The following is a 26,000-nucleotide window of genomic DNA, read 5'->3' as shown; positions in this document are numbered from 1 at the left end:
CTGTTTTTACTCAGCTGGCAGTAGGGGGACTGTAGCTTCCTGCCCTGGCGTGCCCATGGTCTGCCCAAAAGCCAATGGAACTTGAGAGCTGCTAACAGCAACTTTCAGACCACTGAGCAGAGTGACATGCCCCTTCCTCATAAGCACTGAGCCTTCCCTCCCACCATGTGAGGATGAGCTATTTAACTCCTCTCCCTTGGTGACCCAGCACCAGAAGTCCACCTCAGAAAGACTGGCACAGATTTTTCAGTGACCCCTTGCCTTGCCCTTCCATATGTGCCTGACTGTGCATAACTCTTTCCAACACCTCTCTTTCTACAGAGATTTCTCCTTCTCCCACTTTGGGTGCTTCCTTGCTGCCACCTTCAGAAACTTCCCTCACTGAAAATTCTACTGGTTTTGATGTTGAACATAAAGCAAAGTTTCCTTGGAGACAAGAGAAACAGTGGACTCCAAGTGCTGGTTATTTCAGTCTGTCTGGCTTTCAGCAATGAAAACTAAAATGGGGTTGCATTAGCAGGGGGAAGAGGGAGCCTAGGGCAACTGTCCTTGAGGGAGATACCTGACATGCTTTTCCAGTGTCATCCTTTCAGCAGCATGGCTTGACCAGGTACCACGTGCCATGCCCGTGGCAGGGTGTGATGGTACACACTGTACCAAACACTGCTGTCTTGGGATTATATTGCCTCTCTTCCACCAGCCCCTGGAGGATGGTAAACCTAGGAGAAGGTTTGCAATGGGCATTTCTATTTTGGCTGACTTCTGCCAGTCCCAGGAGTAAAACTGGCTAATTAGATTAACCCCTTTTTGTGTTCTTCTACAAAGACATTAGCAATAATGGGACAATGTGTAAAGCAGCCACATTTTAGTCATTTTTTCCCATCCATTTTTTCTGAATACTGAGAACTGGGCCTGTCCCAGCCAAGTGCCTGAACCCTCTGGCGAATGGTGCTCTCCTCTGCTGTGCTGGACATGCAGATTTTTGCTTCTCTTGGGCCAGGTTATTTGATCATCAGCTGATATCTCTTGGACACATTGGTAATCAGAAAGCTGTGTCAGGATGTCATATAAGGGCAGGGGAAGGAGGCATGAGATGGCAGCTGCGTTCTGCCTTATGAGATAGTGCAGCACAGGGCAAGAAGGCAGACACCGTCTTCATCTGAAATTTTGTTATTTTTTCCAATCCCACACACCATGGCAAGAGTGCCCTGTAATGCCATGTCTTGCCAGTGGTCAGGACCTTCCCATTTCCCAGAGGAGTATCTCACAGTGGATCCACTTGATTGATTGCTCCCCCTCTGCTGGTTCACCCCTAAGTCCTCACAATCTGTCCAACAGCCACAAATGGCATTTGGCTGTTCCAATGAAGCAGCATTTTCTTTGTCTTTCAGTGTGGTGCAGAAGCGCTGTGCAGGGGTCAGAGGGTGAAAGAAGAGTGGAAAACCAACCATGTCCCTGTGCTAATTGTAAATGTAAATCATCTCCAGGACACTGCCATGAACAGGATGTGTCAGTGCTGTCTGAAGTCCTGTAAAGCTTTGTCTCACAGCACATCAGCAGAAGGAAGGTCACAGCATTGCTGAGGTTGGCAGGGACCCCTAAACATCACCTAGTGCAATCCCTCTGCCCAAAACAGTCAGCCACAGTTGGTTGCTCAGGACTGTGTACAGACAGCTTTTGAATACCTCCAAGAATGGAGAACACCTCACTAGCCCCTTTGTGCAACCTGCCCCAGTGTTCAGTCTGTCTTGCAGTGACAAAGACTCACTTTATCCTTAAGAAGAATTTCCTGGTAGTTAATTAATGTCTGCCACTTCTCATGGTCACTGTGCAACACTGAAAAGGTCTGGCACTGAATTCTTCATATCCTCCTGCAAGTGTAAATTGATAAGACCTACCCCAAGCCCTCTCTCCTCCAGGCTGAGCAGTCCCAGATCTCCCAGTCTTTCCTCACAGGAGATGCCCCAGTCCCACCATCATCTCTGCAGTCCTTCAGTGGACTCTCTTTTCTGTATCCATACTGGGAAACCCAGACCTGGACACAGAACACCAGCTGTGGCCTCACCAGTGCTGAGTCAGAGGGGAGGGATCACCTCTCTCAACCTGCTGGCACAAGCACAGCAGAATTTCTGGACTCTAGTGCTGGTCCCACCTGGGATGTTCTGGGAGTTCTGAAGTCCCTGGGGTGATGTACTGGCTGCAGGCCTTAAGAAACTGTTATTAGGCGTCTGATGTTGAGTTTTGTCTGGACCATTTAAAGTAGTCAGCTATATTTCTTCATCTACCACAGCCTTGCTCTGACCATTACCTGGACAAAGCTAGGTCAGAGATCTCTGCATCCCACCCCCATGCTCAGAACACTTGCTTCTTTGTGACCTCTGAGCTGTTGCATGTCTCTGGAATGAGAGCAGAGCTGCACACAGGCATGAAGTAGATTTATTTCCCTACATGTAGTTTCTCCTCTTGTCATGAAGCAGTATTAAGGCATGAGAAGCTCACGTGAAACAGAGAATAGTCCCCTTTGGTTCCAAACAGTCAAACAGCTTCTCTGCAGGCAGCAGAACTGTCTGTTCTCCCTGGCAGACACTCAATGTATCAGAACTGACCTCCTCTGGCGAGCACCACCGCCCTGACCTCTTAAGAGATGTTTTCCATGTGGAACTGTGCCCTCTGCAGATCTACATGCTGCCTAGATCTGCATGTGCAGATGCAGCCTATCTCCTCCAGCTCTGCCCAGATCTTGCCTCCAGATGCAGCCCTATGGCCACAGCAGCACTGGGCTCTGCACTGTGCCAATACTGCCCAGTGACAGGCATCACACCCACGGGGCTCTGCAGGGCTACCCCAGTACCGTGGAACACGGAGACTGAGAGTCTGCCTGCCTGCCCAGTGGACAGACTGGATTCATGACCAGTGCATTTCTGAAGAAAGTCTGCCCTTCACCTCTGCTGATAGTGTGAAACATGCACGGCTGAGGAGGAGCTTGCTTGTGAGCTCCCATGGATGCAAACTGTCTTAATACAGACAGTGCAAAACTTTGCAGCACATGAAGAAAAATTGATAAACACTTACAGCCTGCCTCTTGATGTTTGAATAACTGAATGTAGAAACATTTCAGTGATGACAGCTTTATAACAGTCAAACTTGGCTGAGTTTTTTCTGAAGCTGAGCCTGCAGAACAAAGAAAGCAAGTAATTGAAGACTTTCACAGCAGCTTTCTTAGAATCTGAGTTAAATGCAAAATTTCTTCAGCAAGCAACTTGAAATTTGTCCAAATAATTTCATTTTTTTAAATATTGTTGTGATGTAGCAATATTTAGGATGTGTATATGGGTTTCTAAATACAAGTTTCAAGCATTTAATGTTGCGATGTGAAAGGTGTATCATTCCCACAAGTTAGAGTCATGTCTTGGCATTTTCCTTTTATGACAAGACAAAGTCTGAGATTACTCTCACTCTAAATTTCAAACACAGCACTGTACCAACTATTAGGAGGAAAATTAACTCCATCCCAGCTACCACTCATCCTCTCAGGGATGGAATATTTTCTTCTTTCTCCCCTAATGTCTCCCAAATAATTCTTAGTACTTTCTTCTGTCAGTCTGTGCTTTTCTGTGGTGTTTCCAGTTTCTTTGTGAGTCAACTCACAAAGAAACTGGAATTCAGAGTTTTTCTTTCTGTGTTTACTGCTTTTTATTTATGCATAGAGCAGATCATTCTTCCTGTCACTTGTGAGCAGATGAACAGCTCAGCCCTCTGCACACTTTCTTTTTGGACCTCACAACTGGAATCTCTGTTGGCACCCTGTCACCAAAAGTAATGATGAAAAGGGGATCTCCCCTTTCATTCCCTTTCATATCCATTGCTTTAAAAACCTTTCATGCATGAGACTTTACAAAAGTATTTAAAAAGCCTGACTGATTTGACACTGAAGCCACTTACTGATGTGGGTTTTCTTTCAATTACATGCATTTGAACATTGCTTTTTACTCCTGCTCTCCCTAGTTCTTCATTTAAACAAACTGGCCTTTTCTCTGGGAGAGGGGCATGGCCAAAATGTGGGAGGCTATGTGTCTTTACAGAGCCTGTAGTCAAAGATTACATTCAAGATATTATTTCAAGAAGTTTCTCTGCTGTGTACAATATTTTACTCTCAGATTTTGAGTGTGGAACTTTGTGAGACTAAAATTATAGAATTTGTGAGAAGGGGATGCAAATCTATCCTGATGCTTCCACACTTGGCTCTCCAGCCCTGTGAGTGTGCCATGGCTATCTCCAATCTCCCTTCAACCAGAATTTTAATATCTTCTATCTTACAAGATGTTCACAGGAAGATGCTGCACACTGGATGTTTTTTTGATGTCAGCTTTTCTGATGTTGGCTGCTTTAACAGAGATGTTCTTCAATGTTCAGTGCAAGTTGGAAAAGGTCCATCTCAGTCGATTCAGAGCTTCCCTGTTTTCTAGCTCTTTATAAATGCTTAAACTCTACTGCACTCCTCCTCCCTTGTTGAAAATCTCCTTGGGTAGATGGAGAGATAAACACAGAAAAATCTGCAAAGAGCAGGACAAAATGTAGTGCAGAAGCCTTCCTTCCCATTTTTCACTTTCACCAACATCTGACTTATACCTCTAAAATAGCCAAAATTCCTCTGTTTATGTGAAACCTCACTGCCAGGAACTAGGTATGAGTTTTGCAACACTGATCTTTCTTGCAAAATATATTGTGCTCCCTGCTCAAACCTTGAAGTTACCTCCAAAAATACTCTGTCAAATATCTCAGTGTTTCTGGCAGAGTGGAGACTGGTGAAGCAGTCACAGATAGAACAACCTTCACCGAGAGAGCAAAAGCCACCTTCTTCTTCACAAGAAGGGAAATCCAAGCCATTGACAAGAGATTTTTTGTGACTTTACTGCAACAGTCTGAGAACTTCCTGCTCATGCAATAGAGAATACAAAATTCCAGACCAGCGTTGCAGAGAGAATGTGCTGTGGAGGGGGGTGCTCTGTTGCAAAATATGCAGATAGAGAAAGAGAGCAAGTCAGAAAGAGGATGGGGACATCAAAGGAGCAAGATCTGCTGATGAGTTCCTTCTGTGCAATAACTTTTACTCTAAGAAGGCAGCTGAACACATGGTGCAACATGGGATCTAATGATTAATCTTGTACTTTCTCATATCAAAATAGAAATTTAATTTTGTTTGGACAAAAATACATTTTCCAGATGGGGAGATATCTGGAGAAAAAAATGGGTGAGTCCTTTTATATCTGTGGGTTCTGCTCCCACCTTCCCTCTACAGGAAATTGTACCGTTGCAGTGGTAGGGTCCAACTCTAAGAAAGGCATGGTTTGCAGGAGGGGGAGACCACTTTTCCTTACTCAACATGGGTCTCCTCTCAGGTCACCACAGCAAATGAAAAGTTTGGTTTGTGTATAGAAAGTCTGTGGTGGGTGATTTTAGAGTAATCAATGTGACTTTTGACGTCACTAAACGAGCTTTCCACGTCAAAGTAAGGCAGTACTTCACATTACCAATGTGTGCTGGGTCATTTGATGAAGAGTGAGTGGTTTGGGAATAAGAAGAAAGTGTCCGGGGCTTGAAAGTTTCTCTGGTGGTTCTTCTTTTGGAAGTCATTGCCTCGGGTAGCTCTCCTGTAGGAAGCCACACGGCAACCCTGCTGACTGGGAAGCAAGCCAACGTTATTCTAATCCATCAGAAAGGTGTAAGGGAAGACACAAAGAACTACACAAAAACCGATGAGTCTAACCTCAATTTCTAGAAAAATTATGGAGAAGGTCCTACTGAACATGACTGAAAAGCATTTGAAGAGTAATGCAATCTTCAGCATGGGTTTACAGAGAAAAAGTCCTCTCTAACCAGTTTGATTTCTTTTTAGGAAGAGGTCACACCCCAAGTTGATAAAGGGAAGGTGGTGCATGCAGTTTTCCTGGCTTTTAGTGAAGCTTTTGATACTGTCCCTACAACATCCTTCTGGACAGTTGTCCAGCTGTGGGAGGGGCAAGTTGATGGTGTGCAGTGTGAAGAGCCGGCTGGACAGCAGGGCTTGAATGGTGGTAGTGAATGGGGCTGTGTCTTGCCGGTGAGTGGTCACTGGAGGTGTCCTTGCAGCTTAACACTGTAGCCAGTACTGTTCAGTATTTTATCCATGATTCAGATGCAGGAATTGAATATCCCATTAGCAAGCTTGTTGACAAAATCAAACTGGGAGGTGCCATTGACTTCCTTGAGGAACAATTCAAAGGAGAATTTGGATGAATTGGAGCATTGGGCTATCTCAGGCATGAAATGGAAGTAGTCCAAGTGCTATTTTCTGCAGCTGGGAGGGAGTAACACTGAGTACAAGTCTAAACTGGGAGAGGAGTGGCTGAAGAGCAGAGAGGGACCTGGGGGTGCAGATTGGCCACAGGCTCAAGAGGACTGAGCAGTGTGCCCAGGCAGCTGAGAGGGCAAATTGCATGCTGGAGAGACATCACACACAGAATGACCAGCAGGTCCAGAGAGAGGATTATCGCATAGTAGTCAGCATTGCTGCAGCCTCACATGGAGCACTGTGAGCATATTGAAGAAGGATATGAAGGTCCTCAAAGATGTCCAGAGGAGGGGAATGGAGGGTGAACTTTCTGGTGACGAGCTGGAAGGCATGTCCTACAAGGAGCAGCTGAGCAGGCTTGTCTCCTTCAGAGAAATGGAGTCTGGGTTGCATTGCTTTCTGCAGCTTCCTCAGGAGGGAATGTGGAGAGGGAAGTTCTGGACTGTTCTCTCTGAGATCCAGGGACAGCACAACTGGGAATGATCCAAAGTCATGCCAGGGGATGATCAGACTGGATGTTAGGAAGTTCTAATGCCCAAGCAACAGGACAAGGAGTAATGGCCTTAAACAAAACCACAAAAAGTTCCACCTCAGCATGAGGTAGCACTTCCTTACATTGAAGGTGGCAGAGGACTGGAACAGCTGCCCAGGCAGGATATGGAGTCTCCCTCTGGAGACATTCAAACCCACCTAGGTATGTGTTCCAGTGTCAACTGTTCTGGGTCATTTGTTCAACTCTATATCTGGAAGGCTATAAATGATACAAGTTTATTGCGGGACACAAGGGGATTGAATTCATAGTTTCTAAACCTACTGTCAGGTTCAGATGGCACAATCTCAATGAACCAAAAGGACCTCACAGTTTCTTTTTCTCAGGTGTAGCTGTGAAAAGCAGGACTGGCAGTGAAAGGTAGACAGGCAAACTTTTCACACAGTCTGGTGTGTATTGTCTCCATCAACAGATAAAAGTGGGGTAATAGTAAGGTAATGATAATAGTAAGGAATGGAATGCTTGGTCAAGCTGGAATGAGTGGACCAAAATCCATGGAATGCTCTTTGCTGACCTAAAAGTTGGGGTGACCACAGCAGCACTGCTAGGTTCCTGCAACAAATACATATAATCTTTGCCAGTGGCCTTTGTGCAGCTTAGCCTTAGGAGAGCTTAGAGTGACCTGGCTGGGCCACCTCAGGTGTGTCTGCTGTTCTGAACCTCATGAAGGCATTAGCATCTACACAAACAAAGCTTGTCTCAGAATGAAGGTTGATCTCCACCTTCTGTGCACGACCTTGCAATCTCGTACCACAAAGACGCTCCTCTTTAAGGCAATGTCTTCAGTTCATTATAGGCATTTATCTGGGTCCAAGTGGAAGATACTAGGTGTGTAATTTATAGAGAACATAATCTCATTTGTGAGGGTTTCTTTGATTTAAATTTAGGATTACAAATGGACTAGCACTTATTTGACTTGCAACACCAAAGAAGGTTTTCCAGCACTTGCTGATGTGCTAAGGTGACTTTGTTCTTCTTTGGTTTCACTTAGGTTTGTATTACCTTTGTAAATTCCTGGGAATAAGAGTAATTTTCAGACCTTCCATCTATCAAGGCACAGTGACAGAAGGAAAATGGCACCTGCATAATCAGGCAATAATCTTCCTCATTATGTGAACTGTTGAGTGGCTGGTGCCTTCTAGCACTCTAGAGGGGACTCATGTGCCTCCTTGTTCTTCTGTTCTGAGGAATATGGAAATAACAGTAAAAACTAAACAGATAAAGTACAGTAGATTGTCCAGGCCTTTCAGCCAGTTGGTAATGGAGCAGAATTGGTTATTTATTTATCTCTTTGGAGTAGGTTTGATTTCAATGTTAGTATTTATGAAGACAGAACATCAGGTTAATCCTATCAGTGGAGTTTGACAAGAGATACTACTTGAAAGTCCTGTTGTGTTTCAAAGGTAAGTCAGTAAATAAAGTCTTATTCTCAGGCTCCATGTAAGGCAAGGGGATATTGTTCCATAGCACCGATTGCTGTCATGGGGAAAGTTGTTGTGGTAGGGACCTGTCTACCTTGGAGGTGCATCAGGAATGTTGTTTGCTGCTTGGTTTTGCTTGGAAGAATGGTATATAGGAAGGGGGTTTGTTGCCAGTTGATAAAATTTAATTCCATTCCAAAGTGGTCAAAATTTGAACAAGTCTGGGTGGCTGTGGAGTCTGTTCTGGCTGCCCAAGCCAACATAAAACACTCCTCAGTGCAGGTTGGGTGCTATAGGGGCCAGAGCTTCTCTAGAGGTACCAAAGCAGTAGTGACAAGACCCTGGCAGCCCTTTACATATCCTTCCCCAAGGGCTGCTCCTTGCAGATGGTCAGAGTAGGTCATTAATCAACTTTAAATAAACCTTCATAAGCAGACCCCAGGGAAATGACCTAAAGACAAAGACAAGATGCGCCACAGCTTATGCTTTCCTGCCTGTATTTCTCCCTGCCCAGCCTAGGCAGAGCTGTGCCTGGAGGACTAAGCAGCTGTGCTGACCATGAGCGAGCAGAGCCACGTCAACAGCCTGTTCCTCAACGAGGATGCAGCCAAGCGGCTTCACGCCGACAGCCGGGTGCAGCGGTTCCGGCAGGCTGTGCGCAAGCGGGCGGCGCGGGCCAAGAAGCGGATGCACAGCATCACGGCTGAGAGCGCTAAAAGCTTCTTCAGGAGAAATGCCTTCGTCCTGTTCACCATTGCTGCGGTCCTACTAGGTATGGAGCTGGTGGCAACACCAGGCACCATTTATAAATATGGGGAAATGTTGTTTATTTTACAAAGATTTTTATTTTATCACAGTGATTTGACTGAGGAGTTGAAGCTGATGAGCTGGCAGCTAAAAGTGCTGCCTACATCATGAGTACTTTTGTGTGCAAGATCAAGGGACCCAACAGAGAGTATGTATGTGGGAGGGAGTCCTTGTTGATCCTTTCTAGCGCAGTATAGAAACAGTCTATAATAGAAAGAGTTTGATGGTCCAACTCAACCAATCCTTGTACAAATCATCCAGGTTTCTTCAGAGGCATCCTGTGAGTGCAGCTGTAGGCACAAGGGCTTTTCAGATTCGTCCCACAGCTTTAGCCTGACAGGACCGGAAATGCTGCAAATGGCCATGATACAATGCAAACCAAATCTGCTTAGCAAATATCAGGTTGTCCCTAGCTTTTGATCCAGGCTACATGACTCTAACTGGCTGAATTCAGCTTTAAGAGGTGAGTAGACAAAGAATCTGAACTGTGTAGTCACACTTATTTTAGTCTGTGAGATCATATCTCTCATCACAGCATTTTGTATTCATGAGCTTCCTGGGAACAGACTCCAGAAGAACAATAGACAGGGAACAAGGAGACCTGTGGTTTTGCTCAGACTCCTCTGCACATAAATACATCAGAGGGAGAGAGAGCATACCATAAAAACTGGATCAAAGCCTTCTAGAAAATGAGCATTTGTTCCTTTGGAAAGAAGAGGAACTGAGAATAAATGAGAAGAGAAGAACCACATTGTAGGACTGAGGGACAGACCACTGGATCACACTGTCCCACTTCCATTCTCATCCCTTGCTGATCCACAGGGATTATCCTGGCCTTCTCCCTCCGACCCTACCAACTGACCTATCGCCAGATCAAGTATTTCTCCTTCCCCGGTGAGCTGCTGATGCGTATGCTCCAGATGCTGGTTCTTCCTCTCATTGTCTCTAGCTTGATTACAGGTGAGAAGTACTTTCTGCTGCTTTCAGCCAAGACAATGGTCAGCAAAGCTGTTATTCGGGTACCTCTTGGTGACCCAGCTGGAGGTGCTTGGATTAGCTTGGCTAGTAGTGACAAGCCTGAATCTACAGCCATAGGGAACGTGATCCACACTGAGACCCCTGCCGGCTCAGTAGTAGTGCAGAGAAGCAGAAGACCTTGTGCTTTCTCTTAGAAGACTGGGGAAAATACAATGCAGTGGTTCCAATGCCCAGCACTAGTAAGGATTTAATCCTACATAACTTCAAATGTCTCCAAGTTTCTTGCCCAAGTAAAATTCAGGTTTTCTCCAGCCTAGAGAAGGTTAATTTTTGTTAGTTCAAAAGGATTGATCACCAGCTGGAGAGCTTGTTTTACCCAGATCCTCAAGTAAGACATGACAAACAAGTTTTCAGACAGCAGTAGGGACTGCAAGGTGTTCCACCTGCTGAAACATCCCACCATTAGGGATTGAAAGGCCCAGTGTACTAGGAGGGGATTATTTCCCTTCTGAGAGCTTTAAAAGAAAATTGCTACATTCCCAAATGCAGACTAAGATCCACCAGTGCTATGCTTCTTCATGACCACAAGCCACATTCTTCCATATCAACACCACCCTGGAACTCCAAATTCTGTTCCTTGTAGGCTGTGCTTCCTAGAGACCCTAGCTCCCTGTCCAAATCATGCATGAGCCTTGCACCCTTTGAATCTTCCTCAAGCTTTCCCTTTCTCTCTAAGACGATGGGCATCCTCACATTGTCTCTCTGTGTGACACCCCAGGAATGGCCTCACTGGACAGCAGAGTCTCAGGGAAGATGGGGATGCGGGCTATCATCTACTACATGGTGACCACAATCATAGCTGTCTTCATTGGCATCTTCATGGTGATCATCATACATCCAGGAAAAGGATCTAAGGACAAACTTCACAGAGAAGGCAGAATTGAGCAGGTGCAGACCACAGATGCCTTCATGGACTTGGTGAGGTAGGTAAACAAGATGGTCTCATGTTGAGACCATATCAGTGAGATTACATTCCTCCAGGGAACATCCTTTTGAAGTATCACAGCTTTAGGCATACAGTCTTAGGGAAAGAGGTTAAAGGCTGAGTCTTGGCAAACCTAGTACTTCTAGCTTAGTCTAGCTAACTGGCTTTGCCACTCTGAGACTGAGTGCTTGGCCTGGAGTCCAGCCCTTCTCCAGAGGTATTAATGTAAGAGGTCACAGTGTGCTCAACAAAACAAGTAATGAAAACCATCAGTGGGCTACCTAGCTTTCAGAAATTCACCTGGCAAAGGCTACTGCATATATCCATCTTCAATGACAAAAGGAAATCAAGGAAGTGGTCCCAAGACATTGCCTTTTCTTCCCTTGCTGTGACCTTACTCAGTGAATTGCAAAGTTGTATCATCTCAAGCAGTATAAAGCCGTGTTTTTGAGGTACAGGATAACAGAGAGCTCACGACAGCTGTGGAGGTGAGGCTGAGAGCAAGGCAGTGTATTAATCATTGTAGTGTGGTATTGTTTCAAGGCTCAGTTGGGTTTGATGATGATTTTACAATGTACCTATATCCCAGGATAGTATGTGTGTCATCTCTTTCCACATACCTGAATAACCTTCTGGAGTCTGAAAACATGTAGTGGAAGTCTAACTAGTTGCAAGAGATGCTGGGTCCAGATCAGCATATTCCTTTCTTCTCTCAGTCAGACCAAAAGGGCTTAAGTGGACATTGTGAAAGTTGTGACGTCAGACATTGCTCCAGGACGAAGAAGTTGGCCAGGAAGCCCACGTTTTCTTCCTACTTCAACAGGACAATAACTCTTTCCTTTTTTTATCTACTGCAGGAATATGTTCCCACCCAACCTGGTAGAAGCCTGCTTCAAACAGGTATGAAATCTCATCTTTGCACCTTGTACCCTGGACCATGGTCCTATCTACTTCTCTGAGGGATAGACTAGCACTTTATTCCCCAGGTCTGACTGCTGCAGGAGGCACTGCAAATGTTAGTCTGTATTATAGCATCTCCCATGCAAGCTTTTCAAACTGTCTGTACATGCGGTCTTCAACCTCCCTCCCATCCCACAGAGGCAGGAAGGGTTTGCATGATCTCGGGTTGCAGGCTTGGACTGGCAGTGATATGGAATAGATTCTCCAAGAATCTGTCTCTTCTGCAGTGCTAGTGCCCTTAGAAGCAGCACAAAGGGTTATCAGAGAAGTCAGCATATCTCAGTCCTAGCGACATGAGATGCTCTAATGGTCTCTTTTGACCTTCTGTTATATGAACTTTCTGACCTTTCTGGTGAAAGCACTAAACTGGGGACCTTGAGAACAGGCAAAGCATATAAGAGCCTAGCATGTGTCCTGATTATCTGAACTGGAGCCTGTGAGTGCATTTGATAATCTCTGTCTTTTCAGTACAAGACTCAGTACAGCACGAGGGTCTTCACCAGAACCATCCTCCACAGCAGCAATGCCACAGCAGGTGTGGCAACCACTCAGATCCCTGTGCCTGAGAATTTCACCAGCATCATGGAGAATGTCACTCATGCCCTGGGAACCATCTCTGAGGTGCTGACCTTTGAAGAAGTCATTCCCATCCCAGGCTCAGCCAATGGGGTGAACGCGCTGGGGCTGGTAGTGTTCTCCATGTGCTTCGGTTTGATGATCGGCAGCATGAAGCAGAAGGGACGGCCCCTGCGGGAGTTCTTTAACTGCCTCAACGAAGCCATCATGAGGCTGGTGGCCATTATCATCTGGTGAGGAGCACGGCCGGTTGGAGCAGGAGGTCTGCAGGTGCAGTTTCCATTGACATGATGAGAAGTGGGGTAGCTTTAAGGATTTCATGCACAAGACAGGAAAAGCAGATGGGCATAGCTCTACTTTGGCTCCATCAAGCTGGAGGGAAAAGTCTGGATGGGATATTTGTTCAGATTTCATTTCCTGTTCTTTTTGTTTTTACCTTAGAAATATCAGGTACACCAAGACTTGCTTTTCTTGAGGATTCTGGAAACATCCTTGGAAGACCAGAAAGATGGAGTGGATGATCTCTTAGCCTTACCAACAGGAGTAGGGTGTGGGGGTTTCTCACCAAAAGCTTTCCATCCAGCTGTGTTCCAGGAGTCTAACTTAGCTATGAATCACAGTAACCCTTTGCCCCTTTCCTGCTTTCAGGGTGGCAGCTGTATGCAGTAATGCAGTAGCTCTGAGAGCTGAGCTGGGCTGAGAGGATCAGCTCAAAGTTACTGCCTTTCAGATCCTTTCCAGATCATGACTCCTCTGGAGCCCAGCTGCTCATTGCTTTCTGTGTAAGGCTGCCTATGACACATGGTGCAGACAAACAAGGCATTGCTGAGACAAGTCTACTCTAGAAGGCATCATTTTAACAAAAATGGTTATTTTAAGCTTTTTACTCAATTAGGGCTCAAACTTTTGTCAGGTACTGCAAAATAGGACAGATGCAGCTTTGGCAGAATACATGCAAATGTCTGATAGGGAAGAAATCTGTCAGCCTGACACCCTCTCCCATTTTAGATCAGTCCGACTTCCTTTCCTTGGTCTTATAAGTCACAGTCTTGTATCTGAAAGCAAAGTCCCAAGCACAGAAGAACAGGCCTTACAGAAAAAGGCACAAAGGGGAAGAATATCCCTGAGCTCATAGGAGATGTTGGGAAGCCCCACACCCCCCCTTTTACTCCATGGATCTTTTACTCCATGGATCTTTTACTCCATGTCTGAACCAGAATTTGGGGCTTTTCTTTCCTAAGAACAGGTAAGACTTGCCTGAAGGCACAGAAGCAAGAGCATGAGCACCATGGAACAAGTAGACATGCGCACTATTCCAGAGACCTTCAACACCCCTCCTTAAACCTCCCTTTAGATGAAGGAAGGCAGGGTGTTTATGTATAGAACATTGGTTACACTTGGGACACTGTCTGTGCATGCCTTCTGGTAGCCACAATCTGCAGACCATCTCCCAGAAGCTTGTTTTTCCTGGGGAGAGCTGATCACTGGTTGCAGCCAAGGATGTGTTCTAACAGGAACGTCAGAGGAAATGAAATATTTATTAAATCCTTTCCTGAAACTTTTCCAAACCTCCCAGGCTAAGCTGGAGTTTGGCATGTGGAACTCTGAGCCTTGTGCATGAGGTGCATGTGAGCTCTTGAGCTGCAGAGTCCCAGCCCTGAGAGATGTGGCCATGGAGCTGGAATTTTCTTTGGTCCGATTATTATATTAGTGCCCATTATTCTCTCCATATCTTACTTATGTCTTCTTTTCTGTGGATCCTCAGTGCTGCTTGTCAGCTGCATTGTTATGGATGGGGGGAAAAAGACACGAGGAATGGAAAAGATAGTAGAATACCTCAAAATGGGATTTTATATAAGCCATGGCTGCTTTCACAGGTGTTGGTGTGTCCAGTCCTTGTTGCACCAGATCTGGAATCCCTAGATATTCATAATCCCTAAATGTGAGCATCTGAAGATAGCAAGGCTGATATCCCAGAGCCTATAGGATACTCTTGCTTTTACTCCCTGATTCCCTGTTTCTCCTGTACTTTCCTGTGCCTCTCAGGAAAAAAAAAAATACTGTCAGCCCAAGCTCTGTTAGGAAAGGAAGGGACTCTGAAGGTTTCTCTATATAACCTTCCTTATCAATGCTAGAAAGAGTGTTGTAGAAATGTAGAAAACCCAAAAAGAGGAGGAAACTGCCCATGCTGTGTGTAAAGCAGAGTGCTGAGGTCTCCAGGCATGCACCAAGAGCTGATTTTTGACCATGTGATGAACAAGTCCCAGCTCTCTCCAGGTTTCTAGAAAAGAAGCCAGCAGTGTAATCCAGTGATTAGGCTCAGTGAGCACTTACGGTATGCTGGCTTATTGGGGATTTATCCAGACAGCATGTGTTAAAGCTGGTGTGAAAGTATGGGAGCCAGTCCTGACCATCAGCTTTGTGTTTCTGTCACAGGTATGCTCCAGTTGGGATCATGTTTTTGATTGCGGGCAAAATCCTGGAGATGGATGACTTAGCAGTGATGGGAGGCCAGCTGGGGATGTACACGCTCACTGTCATTGTTGGACTCCTCATTCACGCCCTTTGCATCCTGCCTCTGCTCTACTTCATTGTGACTCACCGAAACCCCTGGGTGTTCATTGCAGGGCTCCTGCAGGCTCTCATCACAGCCCTGGGCACCTCCTCCAGGTATGATGGCTGTGTAGGAGTGGGGTCTGGGCTCATACTATGAGGATACTACATCTCAGCTCTCCATTGCTCTCAATGCAGCACTGTGGTCTCACAATTTCTAGCACTAACAGCTTTTTGCAGTGAACCAGCCAAACTCATTTGGGAGTGGGAAGGTTCCCACTGCCCTCCTCAGGAGCCGTATTCACAGGACCAGCTCTGACCATCAGTGAATGGTCCATATTCCTCCTGACCAAACATGAGGGTGACTTTGCTTACCACTGAAATGCTGAGCTCAGGACAAATATCCTGCTGAATCACAGCCTTATTTCACATGCACATACCTCTCACATGTACTTGCACACATTTCACATCCCAGGCACACAGACTGTATGCAGCTGTCATTAAACTTCCCAGAAACCTGGGCAAAGCATCAAGACCAGTATGTTCAATGACTCACACTGCCATGTTGCACAGCCAAAGCAAGGGATGGTAGATAACTGTTGTTTCACTAAGTGCTATATTTCTTTTTATTTTGGTGTCCTGGCAAGCACATAGCAGGCTCTTCCACATACATTCTCAAACCAAAACACACAGCATTTTTCCTGCTTATGTTCACTTTCAGAAACAGTTCTTTGCTTTCTCTGCAAGATATATTCTCAAACGTATCATTCTTGTCTAATGGACTGAGAGGGGTGAGAAAGGGCTCAAGTTTTTTTAATAGCAGAAAAGGAGTTCTGGTCTTGAGACTCTGCCCTATGTACCCTGAATCCTCCTTCTTTTTGTGTTATACCAGCATCATCAGCCTCAGGGTTATACAGCCCCTGTTCCAACCTCCTGAGAAAAGCCATGTCAGAATATGTAACTGCAGCATGCATCATATCTGAGGAAGCCTTGCTTAGACTGTCCTTTCTTCTAGCAGTTTCTGGCCTCTGGCTCACGTGGCAGGGTGAAAAAGCAGGCGGGTAAGGTCACAAACCAGGCACAGGCTTAGTCCTTCTTCCAAAGTTGGCATATATGCAATTCATGTGGTTTTGTAAATTCCTTTCAGCTCAGCGACTCTGCCCATAACCTTCAGGTGCCTGGAGGAAAACAATGGTGTGGACAGGCGCATCACAAGGTTTGTGCTGCCTGTGGGAGCCACAATTAATATGGACGGCACTGCTCTGTACGAGGCCCTTGCAGCCATCTTCATTGCACAAGTCAACAACTATGAACTTGACTTTGGGCAAATCATCACAATAAGGTGACTTTTGAAAGAGTTTTGGGACTACAGAAAGGGTTTCAGTTTTGTTGGCTTATCTGAGGTGTGATCAGGTTCCTCTTTTGCTCAGAAGAGACAATAAGGGAAAAAATAGTATGGGAAAGAAGGGTTGTACTATAAATCCAGGTGTCAAAGCACACGTGGACACTATGTGTTTGAGGCTCCGCTTGAGCCCTTCTTGCCTGTCCAGGTCTTAGGAAAAGCTGTGGTGTGCAGTCTTTTATGAGGAGGTGTCTGGCAGGGGCAGCCTGGCATTGTTTTGATGTCCCATGTGTCACCATCCTTCTTGGTGACCAGGGCAAAAAGGCTGCCAAGACAATTATGAGTTTGAGCTACTTCCTGACATTTCTGCAAGTGCGACCAGCTCTTTTCTTCCCTTTGCTGATAGCTCTGCTTTCCCATTCTCTCTAGCATCACTGCCACGGCAGCCAGCATCGGAGCCGCAGGTATTCCCCAGGCAGGACTGGTGACAATGGTTATAGTGCTGACATCAGTGGGGCTGCCTACTGAAGACATTACACTGATCATCGCTGTGGACTGGTTTCTGTAAGTTCCTTGCCCAGCAGGCATGCACTTCTGTGCATTCCTGCCCGTGCTTACAGATCTCATCTGTACTCCTGATGTCTCTGCTAAAAGCACACTCATTAACCTCTACCATTAAGCTTAAAACACACCTGTATCCCCTGAGACCTTTGCACAGTAGCCCTCTCTGTCCATGCTGGAGCCTTCGCCATGTGTTTCAGTGACTCAAGGCATCAGAGGCCACTTGCTGATCAGCCTGGTGACCAAACAGAATGTCGTCCATTTGCTTTATTTAAAATGCATCCAGAAATTGTTTGCAGAGTCATAGGGAAAAGCTGTGCCAATAATAAGCAAATCCACACTACAGAATGATAGTTTTGGGTTACCAAACACTGAAAGAGGGATGACACTGGGCTGCACAAAGTTGAAGAGTGTTTACATGGGTGCAAGTAGTCAGCCACACTGCTACATTTCAGTTTTCTTTCCCTTTTAAATAAAATCACTTGGGACAAGTGATTTTATAGGGGTGCTCTTAGGAACCATATTGAAGAATGCATTTGTGCACAGTCCCACCTCTTTGTCTTCTCAAACACCAAAATCCTGACAGATGGATACACTGTCAGTGTTCTCCTCTACTCTTCTGTATCTTGTATTGTTGGTTTGTAGCCAAAGCAGCCAAACTCTGCTCCCAGCCATGGCTGACCAGTTGGAAACAGTTTTGTGGAAAACCTTCACTTCTCCTGTGGATTGTGCATAAGAACACACTTGGCTGGGAAGAGCCCTGCTTCCTAATAAGCCAGGTTACTTCTTGTGCTTACTCAGCGTAGATTCTTTCAGTCAGGCTCTGCTGTTACTACTGAAGGATCTGATGGGACACTGGACTGGTGACAGCTTCAGCAGCTCTGACATACTGTTGTGGTTGTGGAGAATGTCTCATTGCAAAGGGTCTTCTAGATGTGCTATTTTGCACAAAATATCTGGTGCCTTGTCTTACTGCATGCTGTCCATGCAGAGGAAATCTGCATCCACAAAAGTGCTGTCACAGGATTGCACCAGAATTTCAGCACTTTTTTTAAAACCAAATGCAACTTACATGAAACAGATGTGCAAGGTTTTTGGAAAAGACAGTGTCCATGTATAAACACAACCTTCATCTTAATTTGTGTCAAATGTAAAATTTTTCAGTAATAAATTGGGAATGCAATAAAACAGGAATGAATGTGAAGCTTGAGCTCAAGGATGTCAATCAAGGAAGGATCTCTGGGAGTAATTTTCCTGCCAGTGTTGAAGTATCCATTTTTAGAATGACTTAGAAAGTAGAAAAAATTTCACTGATGATGTTTCTTGAAATAATCTTCATCCCGTTAGCTGCTACTATGAAACTCTATTTTGTTTTTCTCTCTGATTTTTCAGGGACCGTCTTAGAACAACTACAAACGTCCTGGGGGATTCTCTCGGGGCTGGCATTGTGGAGCATCTCTCCCGGCATGAGCTGGATGCGCAAGACTGCGAACTTGGTAATTCTGGGATACAGGACAAAGAACAGCTCTCCCACCTGGTTTGCCCACAGAATGACACCCACAGGCACTCCAGGAGGGAGACAGCACTGTGAAATCGGGCAGCAGAGTGCAGATTAATGCTGTAAAAAGTGAAACAGAAGTCCAGAGTGGAGGACAGAGAAAGATCCATTGTGCAAGACGCTCACTTTTCTATCACCTCTGCCACATGCAGTCTTCTCTAATCCTGTTGCTCCCTTATTTCTCTCTGACTGTCATTAAAGAGGAGAAAATTAAAGTGCAAAGAAAGCCTGATTTAGTCATTCTTATGAGGCCCAATAGTTAGACCTGAGTAAGGAAGACCTAGTGAAGGAGATGGACTAGGAGCTCCTTTATTTCTGAACTAAGTAGCCAGGTGAGTTGAATCTGTGGACTGGCACCAAAATGTTGCTGTAATTCTGTCCTGCAAGATACAGCTGCAAAGTCTTCACTTGGTTAGTACCTTCATCCAAACAAGCTTTTAGCATTTACCTCCTTGCTCACAGTCCTGTGTTTGCACAGATATGCACTTGATGCTTCCTGAGAACTCCACTGGCAACCTGTTTTGTTGCAGATACTAGAGTCACCCACTTCCTGAAGGAATGTGGGATCATACAGCAGGATCATGCTACAGCTACAGGCTGGTAGCACCAATAGGGATCAATAGGCTTCCCATTAGTGGAAGATCCTAAAGGATTGTGAAAGAAGCAAACAGTTAAAAAATTATTATATCCATTATTCAGTCTTGAAATAGCTCTCCCCTCTACCAAGCTCTGCCAAAACCCAGTTAACTTAATTTCTCTTTAGCAAGCTCTTCTCATCCTGCTGAAACCAGGAGGGGAAACACAAAGTTTAAGAACAATTTGCCCATCTGAGCAGCTGGTGGTACATCCAGGAATGACTCCCTTCCATGCAAGATTTGCTCAGAAAACAGTTTCACTCCTCATCACAGGATTGCTAAGGAAATTATTCCTGTGCTCATCTCTGCGTATTTTCAGAAGTTACTTCCCCTCAGTCACGTTGCTCTAGAATGTGCTTTCAAACACCTCTGTCTTTTTACAGATCCTTAGCTTTTATAGGCAGAGACAAATCACTTCTTAGAGCTTGCACAGGTTGCCCAAATCCCAGACTTAAAAATTCAGGATATGTTTTTCGATTCCTACCAAATGGAATTCAGCTTCTGTTTAACACACTTGGACATAAGCCCAAATTACATCCATAACATCTCAGAGTCTAAAGATAGAAGTAGGGACCTGCTTCATCCATGCTCTCTCCCCTTTCCTTGGCATGGCCAGGAATACAGCTGGTACCTCTCATACCAGTGAAGAGGACCACTAGGACTTGTTCCATAACATCCATAACAGGTCCATGAACATCCAGAAAAATTAATGTCTATAACTTAACCAGGAAGATGTTAAGGATCCACAGTGTTGGGGCTGCTGCATTGTAGCTGTCCTGCTTTTAACAATGGCTAAGAGCAGGAATAGCAGTGAGCACCCTCCTGACCCATCAAGGTACTATCTAAACTGGCCGGTTTCACTTGAGATATGCTCATTATTCCCAACCCCCTATGTCACTTACACCCGTCTACCCTGGCTTTACACATTGATGTTTTTCATCCCTAGCCATAACCATACACTCAGAGGTGCACATCATGGAAGGAACACCTCAGAGGCATTGCTGGAGCCAACTTTGCCAATCACAACTGCACACCTCCCCATGCTGCCATCACCAGCACTAACAAAGTTTCCTCAAACACATTTCTTGAAATGTTCAAGGCCAGATCATGAGGCTCTTTTTAGTCGTTCAGAAACTCCAGGGTTATATATTGGTGCTGCTACGTCCTGAAGTCAGAGTATTCTATTTTTATGGCCTGGACAATTATTTGGAACCTGAGATTAATGCGCAAATGCATCTCTTTCATGTAAGACTGGTAGATGAACAGGGTAACTAGATGTGTGTGGTAGTTCTGTTTAGCAGTGGCTAGCTCCAGACTGTAAGGCAGCAAGTTGTTTGCTGACTGTGGAAGGCAGGTTGCTTATTTTGACAAGAGATCTACTCTAGCAGGAGACAAGTGAGCTGGACAACAAATGATTGTCCTTCTCTTTGTAGCACTTTTTTTATCTTGTTTGAATACTTTTATAATGTCTGCTCTTCTCCTTTCTAGACTAAACAGATCCCGTATATATCACAGGTAATAATCATTCATGTTCCTCTCCTCTGGACATTCTCCTTGCTGTTCCACATCTTTCTTTAAGTGGAATGACTAAAACTTGACACAACAATACAACTAAAGATTTATTATTACTGAGCACTGAGGAAAGAATATTTCCTGTACATTAAGATTTAGACCTTGGACTCATGTTACCATGGTTGTTAGCAGGCTATGCATCGGCTGATCAGGATAACTGCCCCTGATGCATACATACAGCAAACTCAAGTCTGTTCATATTATCCTAACTCCTAGCAAGGTTAGACTCTTGCTTTGATGAGATGGCTCTATCTGAGGACTGGATCTTAATCAAAGAGTTTTCAGATACACTGTATCAGCTTGTATCTATAGTGACCTAAGACAGCACTAGCTTATCAATAACACTGCTCAGCTGATGAGTCTAAACCTTCATAAAGAACAGACCTGCTTATAAAACCCAATGAAGTGCTTTATTTTTTAATAACCGCATGATAGCATTGACCCTAGTCCAGTGGTAATACATGACAATTCCCACATCATATTAAACAGGACTGCTGCCTATCAAGAAATTTCCCAGCTTGTGTTTGTGCAGTTGATTATTACTACTGAAGTATAGTAATTTCAAGTTGTCCATATTGAACTGCTTCTTGGTTTTCTTTCTTTTTTTTTTTTTTTCAGACTACTTGTCCAACTTTTCAAGAAAACATTGAATTCTAATCCTGAAGTGACTTCCGGTATAAAAAGGGCAAACTGAAGGATGAATCGGAAGATTATTGGATTGGATTCTAGCTCAAATGGGAATGAATTCTGGGAAGTCCTATGGCTTGGGTTACACAGACTAGACAGTCACAAGGGTCCCTTCTGGCTTTATAATATATGCACGTGCTTTCTGGCTTAGAGATATCGCAAAGGGTCTTTCCAACCCAATCATTTCTAAAAGCTATCTGAAAGGATTCTAATGGTACTTTAATAAAACTCAACAGGAGTCTAATCTGTTTTCAGTTCCTGTTAGCAGACATGTACAGATATCACAAAAGGGACTCTCTATACCACATTGCATCCACATGTTCACATGTTCCCACAAAGCAGTACACACCAAGCCTCGCCATTTGTGATTTCCTGCTTTCCACACAAGATTAACAGAGCACAAACAAGTAGATGCCTCATTTTCCAACAATGCAAACCAGTATTCTTTTGGGAATTTCAGAATTCAGTTTATAGCTTTTAGCTCTGGTGTTTACCCATGTTGTTAACCAGATTATGATTGGGATTATCTGTTTACAGTACCTGAACATCAAAATATTGTCATAAATTTGCATATACTTACATATATATCTATACATATATATGAAAGAGGTGCATGTGTGCAAGCATATGTATACATAGAGTCAATTTTTTTGTTATTAATCCAAGAAGAAAAGCAAATATTACAGTCTCACTATGTGTAAAGCTGCTTATTTCATTTTGGTGCCCACCTTGATTTACTCATTTAACCCTGTACTTAAAAAAAAACCAACCCTGAGGCTGTTCTACATCATTCCAGAAATGAGTCTTTCAAAGCCAGATTTCCGAGAAAGGAGCTCAATGCATGCCAATTTAGACTTGTACCTTCTGGTGATGAAATGAGAACTTCTCAATGTATAGAAAAAACTCTCTACTGTGTCCTTGTCTGTACACATCCCAAAGACCCCCATCCACACTGCATCAGTCTTGGCAAAGGCCAAGCTTTCAGAACTCAGTCAAGAATACTAAAGTATTTGTACTTCTTCCAAATCCAGTGCTGACCTTGTACTAACTCAGCCTTCAAAACTGGATAATTGAAAGGGTTTTTATAATTTTATCCACTGTATTTTAAAATTACCAGATATTTGTGAGCTTATGCAGTCTTTACTGCAGTCCTGCTGCTTCTACTTGGAGAAACTTTCTAAGTTTCTCCTATCTGCAAACAGATCTCTTCCTAATCGTTACAGATGGGATGAAACAGAGAGCTATGTCAATGTTAAATACACAAGTAGCTCTTGGATAAGGACATACCTCTTCAATACTAATTTGAAGAGAGAAAATCCAGGAAGAATATGGATTTTCAGTTAGGCCACTTGTCACTTTATGTATGTTGCACATTGTTCCAGGAGTCAGAGCTGCCCATGAAAGCTGACCTGAAATTTTATGTTTTTCTGCTCTGCCCAAAGAAGAACTGGAAATCAGTACTGTACAGTGTGTTCGTGGCATTCGTGCAATTTGACTCTGTTAATTCCTGAGGGCTTTTTCTTCATGCTGTTATTTTCAGTCAATAGTTTCCATATTTGAAAAATAAAGGGATTTTTTTCCAAAATACTTTTCCATGATTTTTTTTCTATTATTTTTCCTCAGTAATGTGACCTTCCAAAGTCAGAGACATGACTTTTCGCATGATGTATTATACTTTCTTATTTCCTGTGGCGGTGGATGTTTTGAATTTTATTTGTTTAAGAAATTGTTTAAAATGTAATGGTTTGTTCCTATTCCCCCTGTTCAGCTTTCCTAATAGTCTCTCCCTAAAGTTGTTTACCATCTGTCTTCCCCCCTTTCACCATTCTAGATCCTTACCTGTCCATCCTCCAAGCCCTGCCCCTGCAGCTTGTCTGTCATTATTTGCTACACCCATTTATCTAGAAGCTTCATTGTCAGTTATTTCCTTTCACTCATTGTTATGCACTCTTCCTTTCCCCTTTCCTATTGGTTTTATGTTTACGTTTATCCCCCCCATAACCCTCCTGTCTACCCCTTGATTTGTTGTTAGGCTGTCTCCTCCTGGGAGACAGCCCCCCCTCCTTAAAAGCTGCTGTTTTTCTCTGTTTTGCGCCCTTTTGCCTCTGACTCCCCTTCAAACTGCGACACTGCAGCACGTGTGCCATTCCCGTCATGGAGAAGAATAAAGACAGTTTGGAAACACAAACAAGGGGTCCTTCCTTCTTACTTTACCTTGATTCTTTGACGTGGGTCCACACTTCTGTCGGTACGGGACCTCAGCTTGTGGCCAAACTGCTACCCTCTGCCTGCCGGTGGCTGAGGCGGGGAGCGGCCGCTCCTGACGCGCGCCAAGGGGAAAGGGGGTTGGAGGTCGCCGGCACCGGCGCTACCCCCTCCTCCTGTGCCAAGGGGAAAGGGGGTCGGAGCTCGCTGGCTCAGTTTCTGTTAGCAGACATGTACAGATATCACAAAAGGCACTCTCTATATCACATTGCATCCACATGTTCACATGTTCCTACAAAGCAGTACACACCAAGCCTCGCCATTTGTGATTTCCTGCTTTCCACACAAGATTAACAGAGCACAAACAAGTAGATGCCTCATTTTCCAACAATGCAAACCAGTATTCTTTTGGGAATTTCAGAATTCAGTTTATAGCTTTTAGCTCTGGTGTTTACCCATGTTGTTAACCAGATTATGATTGGGATTATCTGTTTACAGTACCTGAACATCAAAATATTGTCATAAATTTGCTACCTCCTCCAGCTGCAACCAGGGTGTGGCATCAATCTCCATGTGCCTACCTCATGGGTCAAATACCAGTCTCAGATTTTGACAAGGCCTTTCCCTAAAGCTTCTTCTTTGATGCCATCTTTGCCATATGTCCATAAACTGACAAAGCCACATGAGGTTTGCTTCATCTGCACCAGACAGCACATAGGCACATACTTCCATCTGGAAAATCCACCCCCAAAGAAGGTTATGTGGAAGAGGTCTCAGAGGCTTAAACGATAATGGGTTTATATTACTTGCTAAAATGTTGCATTAATGGCATGGCATCTGTAGAAAGTGAAAGTTGTTTGTTCTCCTCTTGATATCCCTTTTTCTTGTCTTCTGTTCCCTAAGGGACAGGAATCAAGCTGAATAACAGGGATGCTGGGGAAAGGGCATCCCCAGTCCCACAGCACCCAAGAAAGGCAACAGCACAGACTCAGAAGTTAGACCATAAGACAACAGCAAGTTATGAGCAGGTCCGAGGTGTGGGTGCAAAGGGAGGTTGCCAGGGCTATTAAGGCCTAATAGTCCACTTGGGGTATATCTGCAATCTAGGCGACCGGTCCTGCCTCTCCAGCCATGCAGACTTCTGTGTGGTAGCAGCAGCTTGGCTGAGGGGTCTCTGAAGATCCCCAGTCAAACACCTCTGCTCAGAGCAGAAGCAATTTGTGCAGGCTGCTCAGGACTTTGTCTGATTGGATTTTGAACTTCTCCAAGGATGCACATTCCACACATTGTTCCAGCACTCAATCACCCCCATTGTAAAAATGTTTCTTTGTTTAAATGAATTTGTCTTTCAATGTGTGCCCATTGCCTATTGTCTTTTCACCAGATATCACTGAGACAAGTCTCAAGGCTCTTTTGAATCTTTAATTTAATCTTTCGACAGGATGGAAATGTGGGCTGAAAGGAACATAATGAAGTTCAGTGAAAAAAAATGCAATGTCCCACACCTGGAGAGGAATAACCTCATGCACCAGGACACACAAGGGGCCAAAGTGCTGAAGAGCAGCTCTGCGGAGAAGGACCTGAGGGCTCTGCTGGTCCCTTAGTTGAACCCAAGCCACTGTTATGCCCCCGCCTGACCAGGCCTGGTGAGGTTCAGGGACGGGAGCCTTCCCTCAGCACTGCTGAGGCCACAGCTGGTGAGCTGTGGGCTCCCCACTACAAGCGCCCACAGACACACCATGAAGAGTCTGGAGAAGAACTGCAGAGATGATGGAGGGACTGGGCATCTCCCCTGAGGAAAGGCTGGGGGAGCTGGCACTGCAGCCTGCTGAAGGAAGGCTCAGGGGTGTCATAAATGTAGAGCAATACCTGCCTAGAGGAGGTGTGAAGACAGAGCCAGGCTCTTCTCAGTAATGCCTGGTGACGGGACAAGAGGCAATAGGTACAAAAGAAACACGGGAGGCTCCCTCGGAATATCAGGAAGGATTTTTTTTACACAGAAGCTGCCGGAGCAGTGGAACAGGGTCATTAGAGAAATTACTGAATCGCCGTTCTTGGAGCTATTCGGCGGTTGTCTGGGCAGCCGACTGCGGGGAACCGAGGAGGAAAACGAAGGCTGGGCCAAATCACACTCACGCTGGCCGCGTCCCTCCCTCTGGCACCGGCCCGGCCGGGCCGGGACCGGGGCTCGAACGCGCGCTCGCGGGCGGGCTCGGACGTGCGCGCCGCCACGCGACCCCGCGCGGGCGGGGCGGGCGCTGCGAGAGGGCGGAAGTGAG

The 26,000-nt window shown here is 45.0% G+C and overlaps 1 protein-coding gene across 5 annotated transcripts in view; it reads left to right on the top strand.

Moving 5' to 3' along the window:
* The window catches only part of LOC135284888 (excitatory amino acid transporter 4-like), a 52,030-nt gene extending 28,618 nt beyond the window's left edge, over positions 1–23,412 (top strand). For 3 of the 5 annotated variants that reach the window (XM_064396680.1, XM_064396679.1, XM_064396678.1), the window contains 9 exons: positions 8,817–9,074; positions 9,932–10,069; positions 10,866–11,070; positions 11,930–11,972; positions 12,501–12,841; positions 15,045–15,278; positions 16,309–16,503; positions 16,933–17,067; positions 18,457–18,691. In XM_064396680.1, coding sequence (XP_064252750.1) covers positions 8,861–9,074; positions 9,932–10,069; positions 10,866–11,070; positions 11,930–11,972; positions 12,501–12,841; positions 15,045–15,278; positions 16,309–16,503; positions 16,933–17,067; positions 18,457–18,655 — 1,704 coding nt within the window. In that variant the 5' untranslated portion in view covers positions 8,817–8,860 and the 3' untranslated portion in view covers positions 18,656–18,691. Of the gene's footprint in view, positions 1–8,816; positions 9,075–9,931; positions 10,070–10,865; positions 11,071–11,929; positions 11,973–12,500; positions 12,842–15,044; positions 15,279–16,308; positions 16,504–16,932; positions 17,068–18,456; positions 18,692–20,745; positions 20,773–21,447 lie in introns of those variants that run through there. The other 2 variants (XM_064396682.1, XM_064396681.1) reach the window with 2 other exon arrangements.
* Positions 23,413–26,000: the final 2,588 nt, after the last annotated feature.

This window comes from Passer domesticus, chromosome 21 (assembly GCF_036417665.1).
Source record: "Passer domesticus isolate bPasDom1 chromosome 21, bPasDom1.hap1, whole genome shotgun sequence".
NCBI classification, from domain to species: domain Eukaryota; kingdom Metazoa; phylum Chordata; class Aves; order Passeriformes; family Passeridae; genus Passer; species Passer domesticus.
Note: the sequence above shows the minus strand (reverse complement) of the source record. Positions and strands in the feature narration are given on the sequence as shown.